The sequence below is a fragment of the Astyanax mexicanus genome, chromosome 10 (genome assembly GCF_023375975.1).
Source record: "Astyanax mexicanus isolate ESR-SI-001 chromosome 10, AstMex3_surface, whole genome shotgun sequence".
Taxonomy (NCBI): Eukaryota; Metazoa; Chordata; class Actinopteri; order Characiformes; family Acestrorhamphidae; genus Astyanax; species Astyanax mexicanus.
In genome coordinates, this window is record NC_064417.1 from 25,885,249 (window position 1) to 25,906,566 (window position 21,318).

General features: G+C 38.4%; 1 protein-coding gene across 4 annotated transcripts in view; it reads right to left on the minus strand.

The window, feature by feature from the left end:
• The window catches only part of fstl5 (follistatin-like 5), a 274,862-nt gene that overhangs the window by 88,884 nt on the left and 164,660 nt on the right, over positions 1-21,318 (minus strand). For all 4 annotated transcript variants that reach the window (XM_049483812.1, XM_049483813.1, XM_049483811.1 and 1 more), the window contains exon 7: positions 1,649-1,815. In XM_049483812.1, the coding sequence (XP_049339769.1) occupies positions 1,649-1,815 (167 nt within the window). The remainder of the gene's footprint in view (positions 1-1,648; positions 1,816-21,318) is intronic.

Below are 21,318 nucleotides of genomic sequence, written 5' to 3' on the forward strand. Positions count from 1 at the left end.
ATCTATCTATCTATCTATCTATCTATCTATCTATCTATCTATCTATCTATCTATCTATCTATCTATCTATCTATCTATCTATCTATCTATCTATCTAAATCAGTGGTAAGTAAATGTATATCAATAAATGTGGCCATCTTTTTGTTCTTAATATCAACATTTTTTCATATCTCTTAGTGAGCATCCTTTGCGCTCTTCCTTCACTCGTTTTTCTTGAAGGATCTTCACCCCTGATAGCGAACGCAATCTGTTTGTCCAGACTAACTCAGGCTGAGTTAAAGGCTGACAAAGCTCCTCCACTCTGCTTAAGCACTTTCTGCTGGGCCTCTACTCATATTAATGGCTTTCTTTATTGAGCCGGAGCAATGATGAATGATACAGTCCATACATACACAAGCCTCCACCTTCCTTTACCCTTTCACACACTCTCACTCTCACTCTTACTCTCAGGCTCGGGCTCTGGCTTTCAGAGGCGGCGGTGTGTGTTGAGGGTTGTGTGTGTTTTGGATGCAGCATGTGTGTATGGGGCCTGGGGCACTGTGGAATAGTGATTGACTTTTGGTTTGGAATTAATCTGCTCTTCTCTCTTGTCTCTCTTGGAAACACTGGTTATATTCTGGATATGTGATTTATCATAGTTTGACGTGTTTTATCATTATTATAATCAGTATCGATAAATCATGGACTCAACCTCTGGAGCCGAGACACTAATGAAAAGCTACTAGGAAGATTTATAACACATATTTATAAATATATACATACACACACAGTCATACACTGTGTTTTTCAGGGAATAGCATCAAACATATGTATCAAATGTAATACTGTATACACACAACCCGAAAGTCATGAAATATGCACAGTAAATTGATTGATTGAGGTGTTACCTCTAGAGACAGCTTTGGAAATGTCCATACCTGTACAAGTTGTGAGGTGCTATCATGTGAGAGAGGCTGAACACTTGTCAGAATACCAAGGCAAAATTAATAATCAGAGTTTGGAGTGTGATAGGCCTGATAATGGGTTCCATTGTGGTGTACCATGACTTGTGCCATATCCCACAGAGGCTAAAGAACAGTGAACTGACTGCATTGAATTTACTGTAGATATACTATATCTATCTAGCACATGGACAGTTCTAGCCAGATGCCACCTGTCATGATCATTACCACTCATTTCACTGTCTTCAGTACACTGTAGGTGGCAATTAATGTCTTCTATGACAAGATGTGACTAACAAGATAACACCTCACAACTTATATATTGTAGATGTGGGCGTGTCCAAGCTGTCCCCTGCAGTAACATATCATGATCATTCATTTATTTCTATATAGCTATCCCATGACTTTTGGCATGGTTGTGTATTTCCCACATGTATTATATATATATATTGTATATGTGTGGGTAGATATAAATAGCTCAGTTTTTCCTATTATTTTTCTACAAGGTCATTACAGTACTGTCCTAAAAAAACGTGCAAAACACACACAAACATACACACGCTGTCACACACACACACACACACTGTCTCACACACACACAGGAACAGACATCATTTCACCTTCACGCTTCAGTGCTCCTGGGTAAAAGGAAGAAAGTGTGTGTGTAGTGTGTTCTGACAGAGCGTGTGTTGAGTGGTGCCACTCACGTTGATGTCCTCCAGTTGTAGGGTGTTGAGGGCGTGGTTGTTGCGTCTCCAGATGATTGGCGGCCGCTGCTCTCCTGTGATGCCGCATGTCAACACCACGCTCTGGCCCACTGTTACCGTGGTGATGCTCACTTTCTGCTCCTCATCCAGACTCAGCTGATACACCTCTGAGAAAAGAGTGTGAGAGGGGAGACAGTCAGCCACAGTGTGTGTGTTGGTGTGTGTGTGTGTGTGTGTGTTTGTATGTGTGTGTGTGTGTCTGTGTGTGCGTGTGTGTGTGTGTGTGTGTGTGGGTGTGTCTTGTGAGCATGTGTATCAGTACGAATTCTATTTTAAGGGTTTTAAAGTATACATGAGTTAAAGAAAGTAACTGTAAATCCCGCCCACAAAGAACGTTGATAGGTTTATTGAACACAAAGCAGACCAATCAGAAAGTAAATCACACCCACAGAGCATACTAATACACACACTGTTCTCAAAAACTGTGCTGAGAAAAGTGAGGAGTGTCAGAGAGTCACAATTAATATGTGTGAGATTCATGTTTGTCACGGGAGATTTCATATAGATGAGTACATTTCAAAAGTACTGTATTTTTGCATTTAAAATCCTTTAATTTTCCCAAAAATCATCAGTGCACCTTATGGATGAATTTTACCTGTGATGCTGTAAGGAGCAGTAAAGCCACTCTGCTGAAGTACATACATGAGTTATACAGGAGTTTCAGTTTAGTTCTCCAGCAGTCTTAGCATTAGCCGCTAACCGCACCAAGCGCTAACTCTTTTGCCGTTCAGAGGTGAGTATTAATCGTCCTGTAGCCTGCTGCTAACCCAGGCTAACAGTGCTGAACCAGGATTAGCATTACCCGCTAACTGCACTAGCTAAGTATACTGGACTGTAGTTTGCGTGTTTGCAATTTTTAAAACTATTTAAATGACAAACCGCTAGCTAATAACACCCTGACTTATCGAAGCACTCAGGGTTCCACAGTGTAGCACTGTCGGGTAAAATTTACTAGCGCTAACAGTAGCTAGCTCTAGCGCAGGGGCCGGCTATTAGTTTTGGCGGTGGGCCAGATATTTTCTGAGCCAGTACGTGGCGGGCCACAAAAAAAAAATGTTTTTATAAAATGAAGCAGGTAAATCCAGTAAGAAAGGAAAAAACGAATAAATAAACACACCGCTCGTCACACAGGGATCAAATTTGTGTTGTCAAGATTAAGGTCCAATACACTACCACTGCAATACACCACCATAACTGCAGAAAAGTTTAGATATTGTAAGTTTAGAGCCACATATGCTGCCTTCAATATGACATCTTTCTAAGAATGTATATGTTTTTAATTTAACCAGACAATGCTAAACCACATGCTGCCAACATTATTACAAAAACGAGAAAAAAGTAAAAGTACTGTCATGTCCCCATTATAACATTTTAAAACAAGAAATGAAATGTGACAGTGTAGTTCTTAGTATAAAATGACGATTGAATCTGTATCATGGCAACACCAAAGTAAGCACCTCCAGAAACGCTTCAACCACTTTTTTTTCTATGTATGTAATTTTGTAACTTGCTTGACCTTCACACAACAAGGTATTATTACTTCATCAGAGGTCAACAGTCCAACCCATGGGCGGCTCATGCAGATAGCTGACATTTTAGCTCCGTTCCTAAACGCTTCACACCTGAACCATGTAATCACGGACAACAGGACAGTGATTACCTGATGCAGGTGCCTTCAAAGCCAGAGCTGAATAATACGCACTGGATGAACATCTCCGGGGACTGAATCAGGAACCTCACTGTTAAATAATTGTCACAATTTCCACCTATTTTATTTTAAACCTATTAAGCCAAATACCCATTAAAGCCCTCCACTCCCAAATACCAAGTATGTAATCCCCCACAAATTACACCCCGGCTCCAGCCCACGCATTCAATTATAACAGAGGCGCATTCGGGCTTTTGTTAAAAGATTAACAAAAGGCAAACAGCCCCAGACAGCCCCGGTCTCCTCCACTGTGAGTCATGATGGAATGAGATCTGATAACGGCACTGTCTGCACAATTAACGCAACAATTTCTTCATTTCCTGCACGGTTGCAGTTCCCTGGGAGAAGCGCAGGCATCTATCAGCAAATGCAAATGAGCAGAGAGTTCTGAATCAGAAAAAAAAAGAAGACAAATGGAGTCTAATGCAGAACCCATCAGGAACCGGCAGCAGTGTGAGGCGTGATGATAGGACGCACTGCTGCAGTAGGCCCTAATAGTCATTTTACCTTTAAATTATTTAAATTATTAACAATTGTATTATTGTTAACGAAAACTGAAAGTAAAAAAAAACTTTTTCGTTAACTGAAACTAATAGTACTAAAAGTATTAAAAAAAAAAAAAAGGTAACCAACTGGAACTGAGTTGAGAGTTCATTTAACTAACCACAGTTAAACAAACTGAAATTACAGATAGAATACCCTTCGTTTTCATGTTTGTTAACCCTTTCAGACCTGAATTTTGTGCCAGTGTTTAAAAAAATAATAATATTAATAATCATAAGGCTGTTTTCTGTCTGTAATGCACACAATATCCAAACATCAAATCTGTATAATCATTAAATCATTAAAAATCATTAAAACATTAAAATAAGTAACTGTTTTCTATGTCTATTGAATTAGATTTAATATGAACTTATTCACAAACCTATCCTTAAACTCTAAAATAAACATGGTAAAAAAAAAGCGTTCTAAATTACATCCGATTAGTAAACATTTGCTCTTTTAATTTGCCTATTTGGCTCTAGTTCTGTTTTTTTTTTTTTTCAGTGCAGTGGGTGGGAATAAGCTATTAACTTCATTGGCTTATAAACTTTGTTTATTGGCTCATTTATTTTGAGTTTATTCTGACTAACAACAGGTCTCATTTAGTGTTATATGCAACAAAACATTTGAAACAAATCAGAAACAAATCACAGGGTCAGAAAGGGTTAATTTATTTATTAGCACTGTTTACACTTCAGCAGTTTTACAGCAGGCTGTGCTGTGCTGAAATCCTGCTCGCGATGGGAAGTCGGATTCTGCGGATAGTCAGATTTTGGCACAGCACGGCACCTCCTTGTCGGTGGCATTACTTCTTGTTTACAGTACACATGCTAGCTACGAAATAAAATAAAATAAAATAAGTGTATTTCTGACAGCTGTGTTCACTTTCTGATGTTTTATATGTGAGGTACAGTATAATTAGTTCTGCACTGATATGGTAAAAGGCTGTATCTGTATCTAGTGCTGGGAGTTCATAATTTTGGTAAAAATGAGTAAAACCTGAAGAGTTTATTGGGTTTCTGAGTTTGTTTATGTGTTTCTCAGATATGTGTGTTTAATGTTCATGTGTGTTCTAATGGCTGTTTTAAGCTGCAGTAATACACATATTTGCACATAAGGCTGCTAGCTTGTGGATTGCTACAGCTTTTGTGAACAGTCGGTTGTTCTACAGTAACTGAATATTTTTTTAATGGTTTTTAAAACTCTTTTGCTTTATTACATAATACCTTTTAAAATCCTCCACCAAACAAATAATGAAAAAAAAAACTAAAACTAATACTAGAATTAATAAAAAAAACTCACTCTAAAAACTAATTAAAACTAACTGAATTGGAGGGGAAACAGTAAAAACTAAAGAAAATTAAACTGGAAGTGAGGTGTGTTCAGGTACATTACTGGCATATTGAAATCCTGGCAAGGGAAAACACAGGTGCGCCACTGACTGAAATGAATCTAGACAAACAGTCATCCGTCAGACATTCATCGGTATCTATCTATCTATCTATCTATCTATCTATCTATCTATCTATCTATCTATCTATCTATCTATCTATCTATCTATCTATCTATCGCCATTAAAATACCAATTCACCAATGTCAAAGTGCACCTGGCATCTGGCTCTTTCACGTTATGTCCAAAGTATATAAATAATTTTTACAAATTAGTACAATCAGTACCTTTTGCGCATTTTGAGCACTACAAGGTGTACTTTTCCTGTCATTATGATAGCAAAGACACACTGACACACCCTAAATCAGGCTGCACAGTGCAGGGTTGATGGCTCAACTATAGATAAAAAAATTGTCTATCCATCAAACCTATCCATCATTCTATCTATCTATCTACAGCATGAACAAGCAGGCAAGCGCAGAAGCACCGGCAATTAAATTACCAATCCGCTAAAGCAAGAGCGCACCTGGCACCTAGTTATCTTACTATATGCCCAGAAAAAAACCATAATTAATTAGCCGAATTAGGACATACCTTTGGGGCATTTTGAGCACTAGAAGGTGTAGTTTTCCTATCATTACGATAGCAAAGACACATTGACACGTCCTAAATTAAGCTGCACATTGCATGGTTTACGGCTTGACTATTGATTGCTAAAATAGGACCCTTAGTCTGTTTAAAATGTATGTTATACCCTGCCATGTGCGTTTGTAACAGACTGCTCTTATTGAAGCTATTTTTTATTACTACTAACTTTTCCAACTTTTTATTGCCCCGTCCAAACTTTTTTTCAAAATTCGTTGCTGCCATTAAGTTCCAATTGAGTTAATGTTTTTTTTCTTAAAATTCCAATGTAAAATGTCTCACGTTCAACATCTGATATTCTGTGTTCTGTGTTTCATGGGGAATAAAATACAGAAAAAGTTTTAGGCTTTGGGTTTGTATAACAGTGGGATACGGGAACATTTCTGGAACAGTGTGAGAATGGAGCAGTAAGAATAGAGAAGAACTAGCACACTAATGTTGCAATATCATTTGCGAAAACAAACAAATGCATTATTTAAGATATCTGACAGCGTAATTAAATTCACATACGTCAACACGCACGCACACGGCAAACATAATTGAATTCTGGTGGAAACAAATGAGAACGGAGCTTGGTGGGGGTTATCTGGAATGATTACACAATTATGGAGCCTGGAAATTATAACAAGCCTGAGCTGAAGACAAACATGCCTCTTTCCACACACGCGGCAATCTCGCCTTTTCTTTGCCGCACCCTCATTAAAAGTTAATTTAACAAATTAGCCGGTTACGCTTTCCTTTTCACTGCGTCGCCTTCAGCGGGAGGAGGATAATAGTACAGTAGCAGTCTGCACCTCTAGTGCCCTGGAATTTCCACCCCGTTCAGTGAGCGATTAGTGCAGCAGGAGAGCAGGAAACCAATAGCAGAAGAGCGTGCGAGCGCGCTCAGTGAGAGTACGAGATGGAAAAGGCGAACAGAATCTAACAGCATGAACTGAACTGCCAACAAAGAGCATTTCCAATGCATGAGCTGGAGCAGGGAGGGTGTATTGAGTTGGCCTGGATGGAACAGGCACTGACCCTTCACTTAAAGCACAATTGCAATGAAAATGGAATTTTGAATAGGGCATAGCGGTGATATCCACCTTACTCCCGGAGAGCTCCCTTCCCACTGAAGTGCTTGATTGGCTGAATGGGGTGTGTTAGATTTGGGTTGTAGTTAAACCTGCAGGACAGTAGCAGCTCTCAGGATGGAGGTTTAAAGACTACTGGGAGAGAGGACTGCAGCTGTAGAGCTAAAAAAAAAAGTGGCAAGCTGAACTCTAACACCCTAACTCTGACACTAACTCCAGATTCAGCATTTAAACCTGGAACAAGCTACCGGTCAACCTGTTATTGCTGTTATTCTGCTATTGCTAATACTGTATAGCCACTAAATGATCTATCTATCTATCTTATCACCAGTCCATCCATCCATCCATCCATCAACAGTCCATACATTTATCTAACTGTCTATCTGTCCATCTATATACCTACCTACATATCTACTAAATTAGCACTAGGTCTTCATCCACCCCTGTCCATCCATCCATCCATCCATCCATGTACAGTATCTATCGATCCATCCATCCAGCCCCTACATGTGTCTAACCATCTATCTGCTATCTGTATGACCTTTATCCATCTATCTATCTACCTACCTACTTACCTACCTACCTACATGTCTACTAAACTAGAGCTAGGTCTTCTATCCACCCCTGTCCTTCTATTCGTCCATCAATCCATCCATCCATCCATCCATCCATCCATCTACTAAATCATCACTAGGCCTTTCAGCCTTCTAACTATCTATCTGTCTGTCTATCCATCCATCCACCTACCTACCTACCTACATATTTACTAAATTAAATAATTTAGATCTAAATTAGATCTACCCCTTTCCATTCATTCGTCCATCCATCTATCATCCATCCATCCATCTATCATCCATCCACCCACACACGCATCCATCCATCCATCCATCCATCCATCCATCCATCCATCCATCCATTCCTGACCAGGGGATCAGTGAGCCAACTGCACTGTCTAAAAATTGAGGTCATATTGACTCAGGCTTTGTTCCATGCATGTAGCCATCCAGTAATGTAATTGATAAACTCATTAATAGCCAACATCCTACAGTCCAGATCCATTTTTAGTCATATATAGACTTTATGCAGGACAATCTTTGATTATCTGGGCATCCAGAAACCACAAAAACCACATGAATTCAGCAAACTTAATTTTTGATTTAAAATGTGATTACAATCAGATGTGTCTCAGTCTGGATGCTCTGGATGCCCGAATCAGATTTCAAGGTGTCTTTTGCATTATTCACACAGCAACCTCTTTAAATCCAGAGAGACAGAAGTGCAGGGGTCCGAGAAGAGGATAGTTACTGACACAACTTCTTACTGCTGCCAAATCATGCAAATATATTTGTAATGTCTGGACAAATCAGATTTCTTGCCGTTTTAATATGCCTGCAGTCTGATTATGGCCTTACTCACTGTTCCTACATTTAAGAACCAGTTTTAGTTGCCTCCAATAATGAGAAGAACCTTCTAAATTTTTAAAGGTCTCACACCAATCTTAAGAATCTTGCAGGAAATTCTTTAAACTAAAATTAATTATATTAAATGAGTTTATTCTGCATTTTTTGGAGTATTTGTCTCTTTTAGAGTAATTGTCTCAGAGACATATTTCTATTACATTTTCAATACTTGCTGAGATGATTTGGTTGCATTCAGCTACAAGAGCATTAGTGAGGTCAGGATGTTGGAAGTTCTTGACTCCTTAACCCTCAACTTATCCTAAACTTTCCCAATCATAAAAAAATGGTGGCACCATCATTCAAGAAAACACAGTTCTACTGCTGCATGGTGAAGTAAAAAAATGTAAAGTTGCAATTTTGAGATGCAAGGTTTTTGCATGACAGCAAAGATATGTATCTTTGTACATTTACAAAGGAATGTTAAAAAATTATTAAATGCCCAATTTGTAACAATTTATATCAATATCTGACTCTTATAAGTCCATAAACCGAAATGAAATAATTCCTTGCTTTTTCCTAGTTAATAAATGAATAATAAGTGTGGAGTTGCAGGGTGTAGGCGGAGTTAATAAGCTTTTCGTCAGTGAAAGTCTTCAGTGTTCTGGGTAACAGAGCAGAGACGCTGTGTGAAGTGATAAAAGCAGATGCAAGGGATCAGAGTGTTTTATCTCACGCTCATGTATAGAACAATACTGGCTACAGTGATGGAGAGAAAGACGACGCCCCCGCTGTCAGGTCCGGGTGTACGCTGTCTTCTCTTTGACACTAATGGGACTGAATGTCCTTTGTGTTTAATTAAACTTTGAAGATTCCTGCATTGAAACATCGCTCTGTCTCCTCTCTTTCAACCTGCAGCTTTAACAACATCTATAACAGCAAAACAAACGCACAGCACCCTCTAAACAAAGCTCTGAAGCGTGACTCCCTGTGAGTGTGAGTGTGTGTGTTTGTGTGTGAGTGTGTGTGTTAGGCCTGGATAATACCCTGACACTGTCTCCACTGTTCAATAATATCCTCCCTAACCATTCAATTACACTGGCTTGTATCGTAATAGGTTTGGAATCAGCTCCGGGGGCAGTCACTCTATTGGGCCGCTGTCCCACAGGACTGAAATGGGAAGATGTGAAGTTATAGGAATGTTTATGAATGAGAGAGGGAGGGAGGGAGGGAGAGAAAAAGAGACAGAGAGAAAGAAAGTGATGGAAACGATGTGATAGAACGAATGAGACAAGGAAATAAATGCAGATTGAGTAAGGCAAAGGACAAAAACAAAGAGAGAGAGCAACAGTGATTAAAAAAAGAAAGGCAAAAAAGAGAGATAGAGAGAAAGGCTGATAAAAAGGGACAAGAAGGACAGATGGAAAAAATAAACATGTTGTACACATGTACATTAAAAAAGAGAAAGAGAGAGAGAGATAAACTATGTGATAGAAAGAGTGAAACAAAAGGAGAGAACGAAAATAAATGCAGTTTAAGTAAGACAAAGCACAAATGAGAGACAGAGAGAGAGAGAGAGAGAGAGAGAGAGAGAGCGCAACAGTGATAGAAACAAACAATGAGGCAAAAAAGAAAGGGACAGAAAGAAAGGTTGATAAATAATAAAAGAGTGACAGAAAGATAAATAAATAACTGAAGTAACAAACTGAAAGAGAAAGCAAGTCAGCAAGAAAGAGAGAGAAGGAATAAAAGAATGAGATAAAGATACTGAATGAGAATAAGGAAGAGAGAGATATATAAAGATACAAAGTGAGAGAGGATGTCTGTGAGAGAGCAAGCAAACCATAGAGAGAGAGCAAGAGATTAAGAAATAAAGAGAAAGAGAGGAGAGAGAAAAATAGTGTAAGAGAGAGAGAGAGAGAGAGAGAGAGAGAGAGAGACAGACAGAAAGAGGGAGTACATGAAAAACAGCCCAGCCAAACATTCTGGTTCCAAGAACGAAATAGAAAGAAAAGTGATCCTCCAAGCAAAAAAAAAATAGAGAGAGGAGAATAAAGAGGCTGATGAAGAACATAAAGGAGAGATATGAGAGATGAGAGTGTGAAAGCAAGAGAGGGAGATACAGCTAAAGAAGAGTAAGGGATGAAAAGAGACAGAGTGAAAGAGAGTGGGAGAGAGAGAGGGACAGAGCAAGAGAGAGAGATGTAGCAACAAGAGGAAGATATTTTAGATACCCTAAAATACAGTGAGAGAGAAATAGATAAAGAAAGTGTGTGAGAGAAAGAAAGAAGAGAGAGAAAGAGTGTAAGATAGAAAAAGAGAGAGAGGCAGATAGAGAGTACATAAAAAAGACAGCCCGGCCAAACTATAAAGAGATAAGTGTGAGAGCAAAAACATGAGAGACAGATAAAAAGAGTGAGAGAAGAAAAGAGATAAAGTGAAAGAGAAAGGGAAACAGGAAATGAATGAGAAAGCAAGAATGTGTGTGTGTGAGAAAGAGAGAGAGAGAGAGAGAGAGAGAGAGATGTAGTGACAAGAGAGGAAGAGAAAGGGACCCTTAAATACAGTGAGAGAGATAGAGATAAAGAAAGTGTGTGAAAGAAGGAGAGAATAGAAAGAGAGAAAGAGTGTAAGATAGAAAGAGAAAGAGAGAGAGACAGAGAGAGAGTACATAAAGAAAAACAGCCCGGCCAAACTTTCCAGTTCCAAGGACAAGATAGGAGGGGAAAGAAGAGGCTGATGAAGAACATAAAAGAGAGATAGAGAGATTGGAGCGTGGGAGCAAGGGAGTGAGGGAAAGCTAAAGAAGTGTGAGAGAAGAAGAAAGACAAAGTAAAACAGAATGGGAAACAGGGAATTAATGAGAAAGATAAGGAAAGAGAGATGTAGTGACAAGAGAAGAGGAGGGAGAGACCCTAAAACACACTGAGAGAAAAAGAGATAAAGAACGTGTGAGAGAGAGAAAGAGAGTACATGAAAAACAGCCCAGCCAAACATTTCAGTTCCAAGGACAAGATAGAATAAAAAAAATGTCTATAAGGAAAAAAGAAGAGAAAGAAGAGTGAGAGATGAAAAGAGAGAGTGCCCCCCTCCAATAACCGCAGTGTATGTAATTAGAGCTGAGCTGCAGAACAGGTTTGATTTACAGTGGAATCGTTCCCCATTACTGAACACTGGAGCTGTTAGAGAGAGGGACCTACATCACTCTCAGCACAGAGAAAGAGAGAGAGAGAGAGAGAGAGAGAGAGAGAGAGAGAGAGAGAGAGTATATGAAAAAAAGCCAGGTCGCACACTCCAGTTCCAACTGAAATCGATACAGTAATCAATAAATAACTGTCATATACAGTGCAGGAAATGTACACTGATGAGCCTGATTTGTGAGCTACCAAAAGACCAGAACAGCTCCCTCTACAAGACCTGACAAGATGTTAGCATCAGGCTCTTTAAAACCACTTTAAAAAGAAGCCTGGTTAGCTAAAACTGACCAAACTTGATCAGCAATTATTGAAAATTGCTGGTTGTCCAGATTAGGCCAAGCTTTGTATGACCAAGCTTGATCTGGCTGACAAGCATGAACTAGAACCAAGACCATTAACCAGCATGACCATGAAAATGTTGGCCAACTACCCCTTAGAAACCAACGGACGGATTTACCGTCCAAAATGGCACCTTGTTTTCTTAGCTTAATTACTCAGGAATCCCTTCACACATCAACATAATCCATATATGATTAGAAAGGACGGAACTTACTTTACTCTTTCTAAAAATAGTGATGAATAACATCCCAGTGTGGTAAAGCTAAATCTACAAGAAACCTATTGAGAAAAACACCTAAAAAAGTTTCCCCAACCAATATTATTTACCTTTAGTGCTTCAAACATATTTATATGATGTTTCAAACTAAATAATATCAGTAAATAAAGACTCAAAAGTGTCCACAGAAAAAGTGTGAAACTACCTGCTTTACTCAAACTAAAGCTAGGTATGGTGTGCGCACTACTTTATATAGTTTTTATTTTACTTGCACATTTTACTAAGTAGTTATTTTGAACTTAAAAAAAATAATTTATTTAGACTAAAAAAAGTTTACATTTTTGTATCTAGTTTTCTTTGTGTGTCCTGATTAAAATACTAAAAGGCATAGGCTGCTCTGAGTGTCAGGTTTTTAATACGTTAATCTACATTTATCCTAGAGGTGTGATTATCAAGAAAAATAAATCTGCCTGATGCTGTTTCTCCATGTATTTTGTCAAAGTAATAAAAAAACATGTAATAAACTTTTATCAATATTCTTATGCTTTCAACTCATAAACATTCTAGTCTAATCATTTTTAAAAAGATATCTTAGGTGTGAATATATTTAAAGTGTATATATATTTAAAAATAAGTAAAAAAAAAAAACAGGCGCTTGGTAAAATTTTAACCAAAACATGATCAGTTCCAGGAAAATAAAACAATTCTGCTTCCTTTTACATTTTAAATTATTATATTTTTGAGCAGCCGTATGGCTTCTGTAGTAAAAGAGATCAGGGTATGTGTCTGTCTGATATAATTACTGTGTTATAAGACCTGAAAGAGGAACTGATGAAGAAAAACAAAGAAAAAACACACCAAAACAGCCTAGCGTTCAAAGGGCTAGTATGACCAGCATGACCAAATGCATCAACCAGCATGACCAAGAAAACAAAGAGCTAGTTTATCAGCTGTCTTGCCAGAACAAGGTATGATGACCAGGATGACCAACCAACTTGACCATCAAAGACCTTCTTAGAACATCTGTATTGAGTTACCAGCAAAAACTGGTCTTAGGATACAATTTCCAGCAGAGAAATACTGTAATTGTGAGTTGGTTCTGCCATGAGATTGAATTTTACCCAGGATAGGAACATTTTAAGTCCAATTTAGAGCCATTTTCCCAATAATGGTGTTCTGAAGCTGCAAATCAGTAATTGCTATTTGTCTTGAGGTCAAAAGAAGCCATACGTAGCATGGGTGATTTAAACCTGTGGATTATGTGGTGCAATAATCTCAGTAATGTATGCAACATCTACACCCATGGAAGGCCAACAGTATTGGGCATATTAGTCAATACTGAGGCCATCTACATGTATTAGTATTGGCTAAAACATCAATATTAAGTCAATATTCCAGTGTCTGTTTTTAATGATTTAGGGATTTTAAACTTATATACAAATCGTTCAATGATAAGATTACTAACTGATTTCAGTTACAGTTGACTGAATTATGGCTGAAAAAAAGGCACTAATGTAGTTCAAAATACAAAAAAAAAAACTATTATTTCCAGTCACAGAAGACCAGATTCCTATCTTTATGAATAGGAAGAGACTAAAATAGTCTAAACTGAAGGTCAAAATATCTTTTAACTCTCAGATCAAATGTGATTCAAGCCACATGATTTTGACTGGTCACTGTTTGAAATATTAATGGCAGTTCTTGTGATGCTCAGCATGGCTTCTGTTTACATTTACCATAAAATCCCATCCTTCAACAAGAAGCAGTCAGCTTTCTGGTTATACCCCCAAAGGATACTGTGGTGCTGTTGGAAAACCCTCCTCAATGTGGAAATCTGTGTAAGGGCAGCAGCCAGAACAAGCTAAGTGCAACCTGGAAGCAGCAAGCTGATTGGCTCTTTTAGTTAAAGGACAGAGCTTAATCTGTAAACAGATGCCATAGAGCGTTATGAGAACTCCCATTCATATTTTAATCATTACCTGTCCCCTCCCCTTTTAAAGCTATACTACAGATGTACTGTAAATGTTCATTCTTCATGATTTTAACAAAAATAACAATGAATCAATTGAACTGGCAGTGGTTTCTGGGACAAAATCTATATATAGGTCTGGAAAACGTTAGGTGAAATATTTTAAATGTTTCTCAAATTTTATTATTTATAGGTATATGTTTAAGTAAAATTGACCAAAATTCCAAAACAAAATACTTTCATTCAGGACATTTATTTGCAGAAAATGAGAAATAACAAAATATTAAAAGTGAAGTGCTTTCAGACCTCAAATACTGCAAGGAAACAAGTTCAAATTTATTTAGAAACAACAACACTAGTGTTTTAACTTTTCAGAAAGAGTTCAGAAATCAATATTTGGTGGAATAATACTGAGTTTCAATCACAGCTTTGGCATGCTCTCCACCAGTCTTTCATACTGTTTTTGGATAACTTTATGCCTTTATTCCTGGTGCTAAAATTCAAGCAGTTCAGCTTGGTTTGATGGCTTGTGATCATCCATCTTCCTCTTTATATTATATTTCAGAGGTTTTCAATTTGGTAAAATCAAAGAAACTCATCATTTTCTTTTATGTGGTCTCTTTTTTTTTGCCAGAGCTGTATCATTTTTCCTAGTTTTGGATGGAGGTGAGCATTACAATTCTTACAGTACTTCACTTTACAGTGTTTATTCTTCAAGAAAACAGAATACAAAATACATTTCTGAATTCCCTATGCCTCCAACACTTTTTCCACAAGCTTAAAAAGGAATGAGTTAAAGAGTAAGACTCGATTTACTATGAAGTATCCCACAAAAAAAATCCTTCACACCAATATGCTTAATTTACTTGTCTACTTTACAGGCCTACAGGCTTCTGAGGAGCAGCAAATCCTTAGCTTGCGGCAGGAAGGAGGCTGACGAAAGCCTCATAAACACCAGTTGCATTTTTTTTATTATTTTTTTTTTATTCCTCCAACCCTCCTGCAGTGACTTTATAAGCCCATAAAGCCACTTTGATCGCCGGCGAATCTTTGAAAAGTGAGGCTCAGCCGGGCCAATTGGAATAAAACCTTTGGTGAGATCCAATCAATGTGAGTGACGGATGTGAAAATGGCTGCACAAAGGCTGATTTTACTGAGTGCTCGGCTGATCTTTGCCGCAGCTGCCGGGTCGGCCCTCTGGAGAGCGTCCCGCGCATTAACATGCCGGCGCTCGGCACAGGCCTCTAATTGCTCTAATTTTAATACACCTCCATGAGGGATAGCGGGAAAAAACTGCTGGAAAGGGGGAACTTTCCTGATTTAGGTCGATAAAGTGAAGGTGTACTTTTTAATTTGCGTGCTAGTTGCCTCCTTCTCCTCCTCTCTTGCTCTCTTTCTCTCTATTTTGCGATTTCACCCTTCGCCTTCCCTCATCTCCGCATCGCCGGCAATCTTAAACAGCTTCCATGACTTCTTATTGAAGTCAATTTTGTTTCAAGTGAGATCCTATTTCTTATTACACCGTCCTCCTCTGCCAATAACACTGAAAAGTGTGCTTGTGAGTGTGTGAGCCTCTGCTCGCGAGGGTGTGTGTGTGTGTGTGTGTGTGTGTGTATGTGTGTGTGTGTTGGGCCAGCGCTGGATTTAAGTTCTTTGTCAAGGCATATCAACGCCGCCTGATGAAAGGAATGGCAATTCCGAGCACAGCCTGTTGGCCAGGGAGGCAGTAATTGCTTTCTGACTCCACGGGAGGATGTTAATAGTCTGAAGCACAAAGCTACATCCTTCTTTTTTCCTTTCTTTTTTTTGGAAAAAAAAAAAATAGGGAAGTATGGAGATGAATCCCATCCTAAATTCGTTCCTGTATTTCTCTCCCCCAAAAAACTAAAATCATACAATTTGTACATACTGTATATATGAAAAGTGCACATCACACGTGCACACATTTGTTTGCAAGAATACAGTTGCAAGAAAAAAGTATGTGAACCCTTTGGGATTCACATACTTGGATTTCTGCATAAATTGGTCATTAAATGTGTTCTGATCTTCATCTACAGGGGTTGGACAATAAAACGGATACACCTTGTTTTAGAGCACAATAATTTATTGTCTCGACGGACAGTTCTGGTGGAAACAGGAGAGTTGAGGTGCACATTGAATTCTGCCGCGATTTGATCAGCCATGGTTTTATGTTTTTGGGATGCAATCCGGGTTTGCACCCGAACATCCCTTTCACACAGCTTCCTCTTGCGTCCACAGTTAATCCTGTTGGATGTGGTTCCTCCTTCTTGGTGGTATGCTGACATTACCCTGGATACCGTGGCTCTTGATACATCACAAAGACTTGCTGTCTTGGTCACAGATGCGCCAGCAAGATGTGCACCAACAATTTGTCCTCTTTTGAACTCTGGTATGTTACATGTAATGTTGAGTGCATTGCAATATTTTGGGCAAAACTGTGCTCTTACCCTGCTAATTAAACCTTCGCACTCTGCTCTTACTGGTGCAATGTGCAATTAATGAAGATTGGACACCAGGCTGCTCCAATTTAGCCATGAAACCTCCAACAGTAAAATGACAGGTGTTTCAGTTTCATTGTCCAACACCTGTAAGTCACAACAGTAGACAAACACAGTCTGCTTAAACTAATACAACACAAATATATATATATATATTTGTGTGGTATTAGTTTAAGCAGACTGTGTTTGTCTATTGTTGTGACTTAGATGAAGTTCAGAACACATTTAATGACCAATTTGTGCAGAAATCCAAGTAATCCCAAATGGTTCACATACGTTTTTCTTGCAACTGTAGACTTTGTGCATGTTGTTCGACTCACACTACAGATTCCGTCCACTGGAGGTGCTGATTCGCAGTGATTTCTACATATTTTGCAATTCACACTAAAGCTCTGATCCACTGATGGTGCTGTTTTGCCAAAAACACACACTGTCTGCCATGTGCTTGAAGAAGAATTGAGAAAGTAGTGTTGCAACAGATACGCTCATGCTGCTTTTTTCTGTTATGGAGCTTCTTAAAAAAATATGAGTAGATTAATGTGTTCAGTTCAGTTTTAGTCTGAGGTATAGGTTAGGTTTAGGTTGAGGTGTGGGTTATGTTTAGGTTAAAGGTGTGGGTTTAGGTAATAAAATGGTGTTTATTTATTAACATTCTCTGCTCAAATCGTTTGCTTTTTGATCGTCCGGGGGGCGTCACTAACTTGTGCATATGTACCAGCATTAGACTATATTTATTACTCATTGTCTGAGCCCTGAAATGCTCCTGAAATTGTCACATATGTATGAATTCCTCTCGAGACCAGGCTGTCTCTTCACCCAGTGCTTTAAGTCAGTGTTTGTTTGAGGGAGCGCTGAAGGTAAGGGAAGCCTTCAGGCAATTTGTGAAGGTCGCAATCCCAGCTTTCTTCTTCCAGCCGCTCTATATTCCTTTGTATGTGCAAAGACACATCTCCCAACATAGGTTTTCTCAACCAATCAAAATCACATTATGCAGACACCCAGAAATCAAAATTTAGACTAGCAGTGAAGCACCATTTCATGTTTTCAATAATCCTTTTCTTTTCAGCATAAAAAGATGGGCTGTATTGGCAGAAGACTAGACAGTACAACAAATTGACAAAACATGTCTCAGGGTTTTAAACTATCCAAACAACAAAGATCAAAACTGTTACATAACAGTCTAGGCTTATTTTGTTTTATTACACCTCATGCAATGGCTATTTTGCAAGACTATTAAAATCTGACTCAAAAGGCTAAAAGCTAATGCTAGCTAAATGGTGAACACGAGTTTAATAAGGGCCCACAAAAGGGGGTATTATTAAGTGTAGGATCCAAGCATAGCCCTACCAGATTCTACTACAATATTTTCAGTAAGTAAACCATACTCTCTGCTGGCTGAACATCAAAAGCACCCAGACAGAACTCCAACTTCCTCTGAAAAGACTCTGGAATTCATATTTAGGCTTTACAGTTACTGTGGTAAAAGCAATGCTAAGTTACGCTGCATGAATCAGTCAGTCAGGAATATCGGTATATAACAGGGTTGTAAATAGGCTTGTAAAACCACATCTGTGCATTTTATGTTGCACATATTAAGCCACATAGTGATTTTTATACAATCTACCAAATATTCAATAAATGTATTTTTTGGCTATTTAAAAAGTGTTTGCATGTCATATACAGTATGAATGAATTAATGAATTAATGTATGAATGAATGAATGAATGAATGAATGAATGAATGAAGTTTAAATTTACTGCATCGGGCACTACAGCATTTGAGTTCAACTTTACAATGTACACATTTTACACACAACCATTCATTCTCAGCACTCATTCACACACCGGTAAGAATGGCAGCCAATAGCACACAGCCTACTCTTAACCGGAAACAACCGTCCACCTGGAGGACTGCATCAGGCACTACAGGATTTAACCACGACAGAGTGCCAATGCATATCTCGTCACACAGTTATACATACATTTTAAACACACACACACAATTCTATACAATACACATACCTATACTAATCAATTTGGAGTATTCAATTATTTAGTAACTTTTGACGTGATTGGACAGCATATAAAAGTTTGTTTTCTGTTTTAGACAGCATTATAAAGGGATTCTAAAACCTAGAGCCTGCTGTTCTATTGCCAGCTATGGAAACTTTACTATTTTACAGTTTTTCCTTATTTATCAGCATACTATTGAGTATTCCATGAAGCAGGACATTGCACGGAATTCCAATGTCTGATACAAATGGAAAAATCAGTTCTTGCCATGTTTAGCTAGGATAAAAAAATGCTCTGTTGGCTATGGCTTTGTTCCCAAAGCCAGATGTATTATTTTTTATTATATATTTGTTTTCCTAAGCTGTTCTTGACTCAGGCAAACATTAAAATGTGCAGAATCACACAGACAGGATTTCTTGTTGATCTTTAATCTTTGGTTGGGAAATCCCTGGTGAGATGTCTTCCACCAGACCGGCTTTAATTGAAGCCTGCCTTTAAAAACCTGTCACTTTCCAAATGGTGGTTAAAAATGTTTGCACAGCATCACCAGTTCAATTTACCAGCGTGAGGAAGCCCGCTGCGCCTGCACCCAGCAGGGGCATATGTATGAGGAGCCGTTAATTGTAAATGCACTGCTAGCCATGAATAAACCACACCACTCCCTCCTGCAATCGATCCTTAAAAGTGTCACTCGCACTCCGGTCGGCCTGAGGCGAGGTGAAAATGGCCTGTAGAGTTGGAGCCGAGGGCAAAAATCTGTGTAAACTGATTCAACATGTTTTAAAAAGCGTCTCTTGCAACACAGGAAAAGCTCTGCAACTTGGAAAAGAGTAAAAGGAGAGAAGTTTCCTGTAGAGCTGGACAATATGGCTTAAATTTATATCACAGTATACCACAGTTAGTTCCGACTCGGCAATGTGATTGGCTGAGAGGCATTTCATAAGTGACATTATAAGCCAGTAATGTAAGGTAATGTTGAAGCTCTCTGTGTATAACTCCACCACATACAGGTAGCCTAGAAAAGATGCAGTGCTTACAAACCAAATACAAACCAAATGCCATGTTATTATACACCACTGAAAAGGCGCTAGATCCCTTAGAGGCTCAGTAAAGAAACGTCATGTCTCCAATAGGTGACGCTGGTAAAGACGACAATTATTATTACACACATTATCAGCCACTAACATCTGGTTAGGAGTTGTTATTATGCATCTCCAGATCTTCCAGATTTCTAGGCTATCAATTGGAAACACTTTCAGCTCCTCAATGAGTTTAGATTTGGAGACTGGCTAGGCCACTTCAGTACCTTGAAATGCTTCTAATTAAGCCACTCCTTAATAGCCCCTGGCTGTGTGTCGGGTCATTGTCATGATGGAAGGCCCAGCCATGACCCATCTTCAATGCTCTAATACTAGGCAAAATGTTTCTAATACATTACCCCATCCATCCTCCCTTAAATATAATGAGGTTGTCCTGTCCCTTTTACAGAAAAAAAAAATGATGCTTCCACCTCCATGCTTCAAAGCTGGGATGGTGAGTCATTCTTCTTTTTCCTCCAAACAGTTGATACCAAAAAGCTGACCACATGACCTTCTCCCATGCCTCCTCTGGATCATCCAGATGGTCATTTGTGAACTTCAAACAGGGTTGGACATGTGCTGGAATGGTGGAGAGATTGGAGTGTCATTGATTGAGTGTGTGGACATGTGTCTTTTTATACAGGTAACGAGTTCAAACACATCTTGGCTGGATTCTCTTGGTCAGCTTTATGAGGTGAAGTCATCTGGAATGGCTTTCAGTTAACAGCTGTGCTGAACTTGTCAATAGTTACTTAATAGAATTTCTTGTCTGTGTTTAAGAGCATCAGTTGTAAAGTTGTGAAAAGGTAGAGCTGGTATTTAGTGAAAAGCCCTATTTGAGTTATAAGGTTCAAATCCTTGTTATGGCAAGAACTACTCAACAAAGTAAAGTCAGTCAATCTGAAATATTTCAAGAATTTAGTGCAGTGTCAAAGACCAGCAGAAACGATATAATGAACCTGGCTCTCATCAGGACTGCCCCAGGAAAAGAAGACAAAGAGACCACTTTAAAATGATGAGTTTCTTTGATTTTACCAAATTGAAAACCTCTTGAATATAATCAAGAGGAAGATGGATGGTCACAATCTGTTAAACCACGCTGAACTGCTTGAATTTTTGCACCAGGAGTAAAGGCATAAAGTTATCCAAAAGCAGTGTGTAAGACTGGTGGAGGAGAACATGCCAATATGCATGAAAACTGTGATTAAAAACCAGAGTTATTCCATCAAATATTGATTTCTATACTCTTAAAAGTTTATGAATGTGAACTTGTTTTCTTTGCATTATTTGAGGTCTGAAAGCTCTGCATCTTTTTTTTTGTTATTTCAGCCATTTCTCATTTTCAAATAAATGCTCTAAATGACTATATTTTTATTTGGAATTTTGGAGAAATGTTTTCTGTAGTTTATAGAATAAAACAATTTATATAACTTAAACATATACCTATAAATAGCAAAATCTGAGAAACTAATTCAGGTCAGGTTGTCAAGGTGCTCTATCAGTTCCACCAAGAGTTAGCATT